General features: G+C 44.9%; 1 protein-coding gene across 1 annotated transcript; it reads left to right on the top strand.

The window, feature by feature from the left end:
• The first annotated feature begins 579 nt into the window (after nucleotides 1-579).
• LOC146220496 (syntaxin-2-like) lies at nucleotides 580-7,112 on the top strand. Its single transcript, XM_084693626.1, has 11 exons — nucleotides 580-904; nucleotides 1,404-1,475; nucleotides 1,578-1,677; nucleotides 2,351-2,425; nucleotides 2,841-2,914; nucleotides 3,018-3,126; nucleotides 3,481-3,554; nucleotides 3,725-3,862; nucleotides 5,035-5,145; nucleotides 5,831-5,940; nucleotides 6,287-7,112. The coding sequence occupies exons 1-10, from the start codon at nucleotides 875-877 to the stop codon at nucleotides 5,918-5,920; spliced, it is 873 nt and encodes a 290-aa protein (XP_084549752.1). The 5' UTR covers nucleotides 580-874; the 3' UTR covers nucleotides 5,921-5,940; nucleotides 6,287-7,112.
• Nucleotides 7,113-7,871: the final 759 nt, after the last annotated feature.

The raw sequence follows: 7,871 nt of genomic DNA, 5'->3' as shown, positions 1-7,871 counted from the left end.
ATGTTTTAATCAGATAATTCATTATCTAATAATGGGTGCAGAAGCACACACGCATTTAAAGTTTTAGATACACTTTTTGAATAGGGGCATGTAACTCACATGCGATTCCCTAGAGACCTAGTAGCAAAAAATACATAGGCTACTACATTAACACAAACATCGAGTCTTACTAAAGCTGAGGTGGCAAAAAGATGCCAGTATCGGCAGACACAGGTCAATTTTTCAAAACATCCCACGCATCTTGTTGACAGGTAGTAGCGTCCTCTTGTGGTTGAAAAATAGTATTCTTACACGGGTGGCTCATAAGGGATTTTTAGTTCCATTATAACCTGTAACCTCCGTGACCTGCACCTAGTTGCGCTTGAGATGTGGGTGATCTCCGGTGAGTCGTTAAGTCTCGAAAAGAAGGATGAACACCAAACGAAAAACATACGTTGTACGTACAACTTCCGCTGTTGTTTTATTGATAGCTTGCGGTGTTGTGATACAGGTTATGGTTTCAGAAGCCAACAAAGTTTAAACTGATAACAAAGTTAAAGAAAACGCATCAGACAGGTAAGTATCCTCCACTTACAAATGTAAACAGTGACTCAACACAAAATGACATTGAATGCGTCTCCGGACACCAGAGAGCACTGCTCAATCGAGAGACCAGGTAGGGCACGTGCACGCGTAAAGGCGTTCCCTTTCATTTTGCCCCTCAGCAGCGGTCTTGAGCTGAGAACTGCGAGCGCCTCTGGAGTAGTTTGACTTTGCCAAAATGGATAAACTAGCGTGCTCCTTCCAATAAAATAATTTACGTCATTGGAAAATATCGTAATGTCAACTGTAGTTCCGTGGTTTGTAATTTCTTGAACAATTTGAGGAGGCCGCAATGAGGGATCGCCTGGCAGACCTGACAATCGTGAGTAGCCTTTCAAATAGAATAAAAACATCGTTTCCGTCTACATAACACTCTTTTCCCACATCTTGTACATATATTTTTTGCTAATGGCTTATTGAAAAAGCGCACATAAATTATTATGAGACTTCAGTCGAGTCTCCTATTGGGGCAGTGGATGTTTTGCCCTCCACGTTGTTTTTAAGTGGACAATTATTGTTCACCAAACTGAGACTAGTTTACGTAACTGCCAACAGAATTAGATAATTGTTTTAATACTAGCAGTACGCAATTCGAAACGTTCTTGACTCTTTTTTTGTTGTTTGCTTTTGTTTACAATAACCAGATAATACCTTGGATAGAAATTGTGTTGTTTTCTTTCTCAGACAATTTCGAAACAGCATTTATGACGAGACTCGCTTTAGATTCACATTATGTCTGAAGTGTAATTACTTTGCGGATAAGGATTAGCCTATCCCTTCACTGACGGGCAGTGCTCTGAAGTGATGCGATTGTTTCACAGAATTACAATGTGGAGGATGTCAGCATCTCGGTTGAAAGTCATAATATTCCCATGGATGAATTCTTCAAAACGGTAGGCCATTGTACTCTTGTGTCTAAAGGAGTGGAGACATGTTGCTAACATTTTCTATTTGTGGCAAGTTTGTAACATTGTGTGTGTGTGTGTGTGTGGTAGGTGGGGGAGGTGAGATGCCTCGTAGAAAAGATCTCCTCCCAGTTGGAAGAGGTCGGGAAGAAGCACAGTGCCATCCTCTCTGCTCCGAATCCTGAGGAGAGTTAGTAGGCCTAATGCTGTTTTGCATACACTAGTTTCGTTACATAATCCCTGGAGTTTCACATGGGTCCACTGATGCGCTTTATTCCAATGTTCCAAGTGTTGGATTCTGTATGCGAGTGGACATTTTAGCACGCACTAAGAGCCAACAGTTTAAAGGTCAACCCTACTTTATATTTTCCCTGCATTTGTTGTGAGAAGACATACACACACACACACACCTACCTTCAGGTGTCGATTTTCAGAGAAATGTCAGATATTACAATTAAAGGCCAGTGAGCTGGATAGAAAAAGCTAGCGAGAGTTCAAAATCAAATCAGTTTCACCACTGTAAACAGCTTGGAGCAGTATGAGAAACGATTTGGCTGTGTATGACGTCATTCGTTTATTGCCTTGATAGTTCACGTTTCCCATTGGTCTATTTTGCCTTCATGAAAAGTGCTGGTTTATTCATGCCCTACTCAATATGTTGGCAAGAAGTAGCAGTGCTTTTAATGGGTATACTTTGGTTAATATTCTCCATTTCACAATATCCAAATCAGTTCCACAGTTGGCTAGCATGAAGCTTTGTTGTGACTTGTTGCCGTGACACCCTCCATGTCACTGTACCTTTACTGTCAACTCACTCAAGTTTAATTCCTGAAAATACCGTATTCTCTCGTTTTCCCTCTCAGAAACAAAAAATGAGCTGGAGCAGTTGACCAATGATATCAAGGGAAATGCCAACGCAGTTCGGGCCAAGTTAAAAAGTGAGTTCACAACAACCGTTTCCGAGAACAAACGGCCGTCGGCATGCGTGCAGTGCGTGCCGGAGTGCGACACGGCCTTGTCGAAGAGGGTGAGACAAACTTCCCCTATTACAGGGGGTGTTGAGTACACAGGGGATTTGACTTGCAAATGAACCACCATGGAAAGTAAGTGCTTGCATGCTGGTCACAGGTGAACAAATAAGACTGCAATAGCATGGCTTTCCCCTGCTACTACCACCAGCGATAAAGATAAGAGATCAACTGCCGGCGCCCGTAGCCTGTGTCTTTCAACTCAGTGCCTGTTTTTTCTATGCTGTGTATGGTTGTGGGGGATATAATAGCCTATTATGGAGAACTTGTGCTTGTTTGTTTAAATGCATTATATGACTTATTGCGCTGTGCTGTTTGTTCTCAGCCATTCAGGACAGCCTGCCTGAAGATGAGAATGCAAATACTGCCTCAGTGGACCAGCGCATCCAGAAGAACCAGGTAGAAGATGACTCGTTGATGGGGGAGGGGGGAGAGGAAGGTACATTATGCTGTAGTTCCTCCTCAAGTTCACCTCTCTGTTGCCGGCTTTCCCCGTCCTCAGCACACAAACCTGACCCGCTGGTTTGTGGACGTCATGACCAGCTACAACGAGACCCAAGTTTCCTTCAGGGCAAAGTGTAAAGCCCGGATTCAGAGGCAGCTCGAGATCAGTAAGCGAAAAAACACTTTTCCCCCATCTCAACCCGCGTTTGTGGACTGTTTGGAGTGTACCCACAAGGCAGTGGAGAGTCCTGGAAACTCCCCTTGAGGCCCTGAAAGAGGAGATCGCAACTAGACCCCTGTGTTAGGGTTGCCATGGTAGCAGTCGTTAAGGTAGCTCGCGGGAGGGGGAGGGGACGAATTGACTCCTGTCAGGTGACTAAGCTGGAAGGGGTTGTGTGTTTGTCTCGCCTGAAAAGAAAAAAGAAAAGGAAAAAAAACAATGTTAAATACACACTAAGCCATCAACTGATTTCCTGTTCAGTGGGTTGGTAAAGCTCACCGCTTGTTGTCCCTCGTTGCAGCTGGTCGCATGACCACTGACGAGGAGCTGGAGGAGATCCTGCACAGTGAGAACCCCGCCATCTTCACCTCCGATGTGAGTGGCCCATTCCCAGCCCCTTGCCGGCCCACCGTCCACCTGGCCGTTCCTCAGCCTTCAGGCTGCTCTCAGGGGTGTTTCCGTCACTGCCGTATGATTCCCCGGCGCTCCCCTTGTTGTTTGCTGGATGAAAACCTAAAGGCCCGTAACCTTTCTCCCCGATGCAGATCATCTCCGACTCTCAGATCACACGGCAGGCCCTGAGCGAGATCGAGTCCCGTCATCAGGACATCATCCGCCTGGAGTCCAGCATCAGGGAGCTGCACGATATGTTTGTGGACATGGCCATGTTGGTGGAGACTCAGGTTAGACCAGGCTCTTTGGAGTTCGCTTTCGTGTTGATCGTTTTGTAACAAGTGTTTGGTGCAAATTGAATTCTTTAGTCCCTGCCCTTCCTGACAAAGCCTAGCGGCCCATCGAAACCTCTAGTAATGATTCCTAACTGAAATGAACCACCATACTTATATGCAGTTATTAAAGGAAGGTTTTTGTTATTAAGGGACCAAATAATCAAAAACCTACATGGCCCTGGGTGAAAAAGTGATTGGCCCCTACGACCTAATAACTGGTTGGGCCACCCTTAGCAGCAACAACTGCAATCAAGTGTTTGCGACAACTTGCAATGAGTTTCGCTGTGGAGGAATTGTGGCCCACTCATCTTCAGAATTGTTGTAATTCAGCCACGTTTGAGGCTTTTCGAGCATGAACTGACTTTTTAAGGTCATGCCACAGCATGTCAGTAGGATTCAGGACTTTGACTAGGCCACTCCCAAAGTCTTCATTTTGTTTTTCTTCAGCCATTCAGAGGTGGACTTGCTGGTGTGTTTTGGGTTTTGGGCATTGTCCTGCTGCAGAACCCAAGTTTGCTCCAGCTTGAGGTCACAAACAGATGGCCGGACATTCTCCTTCAGGGTTTTTTGGTAGACAGCAGAATTCATAGTTCCATTTATCACAGCAAGTCTTCTAGGCCCTGGAGCAGCAAAACAGCCCCAGACCATGACACTTCCACCACCATATTTTACTGTTGGTATCATGTTATTTTTCTGAAACGCAGAGTTTCTTTTACGCCAGGTGTAATGGGACACATATCTTCCAAAAACTTTTGACTCGTCACTCCACAAAGTTTTACCCCAAAGTCTTGGGGATCATCAAGATGTTTTTTGGCAAACATGAGACAAGCCTAAATGTTGTTTTTGCTCAGCAAACATACAAAAAAAGAAATCTGGAAGGGGGCAAAAACGTTTTCACACCACTGTGTGTGTATGTATATATATATATATATATATATATATATATACATATATATATATTAGAAAAATAGCATCCTGCTGAAGATTTCACCTAACGACTGACTTTGCTCCGTCCTCCATTTGACCCTTGACCCGATGAACCAGAGAGCGTGTATCAGCTCCCCCTCCCCCCATGTGCCTGACCCTCCACTCCCCAGCAGTAACGCTCCCGTCCGTGTGCCCGCCAGGGGGAGATGATCAACAACATCGAGAAGAACGTCACCACCGCCGCCGAGTACGTGGGCTCGGCCAAAGGGGAGACCAAGAAGGCGGTGAGGTACCAGAAAAAGGCGCGCAGGGTAAGGTTCTTCCCCAGCCTGTTCAAGAGCAGCAACACTGCGACTGCTGCCCCTCCAGAGCCCACTGCCCCTATACAGTAAACCGCTCTAACCATAACCTGGCTCACTGGCACTGACCCCTCCCCCCCTCCCATCGGCCATTAAAGCTTAGCACTGTGAAGGCACCTCATGTCTTGTTCAAGGTCAGCGTATCAGACCTAACGCTGTGAAGCTAACGTGACACGCCAGAACTTTCTATTCAATTTATCACCGGGCAGCTAATCTCCCTCCCAGGACCTCTCCTGTCAGCTTTAATAACGGAGGGAGATCGTATCTGAGCAGACAGTCTCACCGAGCCTTGGCACTGTACATTACAGCTCAGCGCCTAAAACTGTCTGTAAAAGTTTATAACTGTGAAGCTTCATCTCAGACCTGAACTGCCGTTTAAAAAAATAAAATGTGCTGTGTGTTCTTGTGCTCTGTGTATTTCATATATTTTGGGAAAATAAAAAAATGCTTTTGTTGAAAGAGATTCCGGTACATATTTCTTCTTCAGTAACTCCCATAGACCAATGTGTTACCTGTGAAAGCCTATGAAATACAGTTGTTATGAACGGATTCAACACAATTCTGTTATTCTGTACTAACACCAAGGACAGTCATGTCCACACGCTAACACTGTTTTCTCTGTTGTTTGCTTTGGCAGAAGTATGTCATAATTGCCCTAGCTGTGCTGATCCTGGTCGCCATAATCGCGCTTATCGTTGGTTTGTCTGTGGGCCTGCCTAAAACCTAGTCTCAACCTCACATGTCGAGGTAATAACTGCTTTGCCTAATTACGTTGTCTCTGTCATCAAGCAAACTGATTCCGTTTTTGTAGCTAATTGCTGTGTGGGGGTAATATGACACAGGACGTTTCTAGAGGTCCGATGTTGGGTCTATTACTGTACACGAGAAAAGTATGTTATCAGGTCCTAACCGATTCTGTTTGAATTAAACTGCTGAGGGATTGGGTTTTTACTAGTTCACTACATCAGCATCTTTCACACGTAGAATACTGTAAAGTAGTTACTTGGGAAATGCAGCTCATTCCGAATGTCTTTTTCTTTCTTTTGTCCTTTTGTTCCTCCTTGACGTTGTATTCACGCCCCTTCTTGCACAGCATGTTGGCCATAACGTGCGTCCGTCACAACACATCTGTTCCTCTGCAACCAGAGGTGAAGGCCAGAAGATAGGGTTGGAAACATCTTGTATTCACCTGACACCATGTTCAACCTTCAAACGAAATGTTGTTAACTGACACATACTTTGAAATGCGTGAGCTTTCTGATGAGTAAAAAGGTTCAACGTGGGTACATTTGTGTACACACAAGCATCTCTACTGTGCCTCCACTCAAGCCCCATGATATCTCTGGTTACATGGGAATATATGGCTGTCCTGTAAGTAAGCCGATGCATGCTTGCTCTTTCAAAAGGTATGCGTTCTACCTCGCCTCCAATACAATGTATTGTTTATTGCTAACGAATGTATGATGTGTTTTTTGTTATTGTAGAAAGTCTCCTTGAAAAGGACTTTGGGGTATTTATTTAATCCGTAACAGTTTGGACGGCTGCGACGATAATCTTTTCACGACATTGACGTCTGAATTATTCCCGAGTGAAAGAAGTCCAAGTCCTTTTGCTGATACTACTGTACCTCTCTGGCAATGTGAGTGGCCATGGATTGAAATGAAAGCCCTGAAACCCTTTCTCATATTGAGAATCAAGACGCTGGGACAGCATCGGAATCAAACACACTTTATTTGAAGTGGAGACGGGGAGATGCACGCACTGGGGTTTTGTTAAAGTGCCTGACAACAATGGTTACGGTTGCCTAGGAGCAGTATTTGTATCTGCTGGGGGTGAGGTCATTTGTCAAAGAGAATCCAGCTATAACTGACTGTATGTAGTGTCTGTTTGTGACTCGACTAATAATAAACTATGATTTCGAGAAGTCAATATTTGCCACCCATCATTTCTGCCAGTTAACCCCCTAAATGTTCCTTTGGCCTGTAGCTTAGTAAAAATGAAGGTCATAATTGTATGATCACGTCTGTCCTTGCCAACATGAGTGGAACACTGGTCACAAACTGCCGTCTCCATCTGTTATCGAGGTGACAGTACCACAGAGCAAGGAGAACCCAAACCCTTTAACCTGTCTTTCTTTCCTCCATGTTCATGACTTCCTTCTTCCCTCTCTTTTACCTCAGTATTCCCTCTTCTTCAGACAGAACGTGGAGACTGTCCTGTCCTTCCCCGGCACAGCCATGTTGTTCCCCTCGCACACAGGAATCCTGCGAGGTATCTCGTCTCTCACAGACCCATCCTGGGGAGAGTTGCCACAGCCAGGAAAAGCAGAGCCAAATCTGGTGACTAATAATGGCAACAGATGACTATTAATAGACACCTCGCCAGACCTGGCTTGATCAGCCTCTCCCATTTAAAATTATGCTTGGCTTGATTTCTCAAATTCATTCGAATGGTTTTATGGCTAAGTAGCAGCAAGTAGGACATTTCCTGGGTCAAGTTCTTTCTTTTCTCTCTCTGCTCATCTCTTTTGAACGCCCCTGTTTGCCATATGGCCAAACGGCAAGCAGTCCGCGGTGAACAGCAAGAGATCAAGAGAATCAACAAAAGTCCACCTAGGACTGGCACAACCACACACAGCTACAGCTACGCACTATAACTTGAACAATGCTTAGTGCATA

The sequence above is a fragment of the Hypomesus nipponensis genome, chromosome 27 (genome assembly GCF_054491055.1).
Source record: "Hypomesus nipponensis isolate SF chromosome 27, ASM5449105v1, whole genome shotgun sequence".
NCBI lineage: Eukaryota > Metazoa > Chordata > Actinopteri > Osmeriformes > Osmeridae > Hypomesus > Hypomesus nipponensis.
Note: the sequence above shows the minus strand (reverse complement) of the source record. Positions and strands in the feature narration are given on the sequence as shown.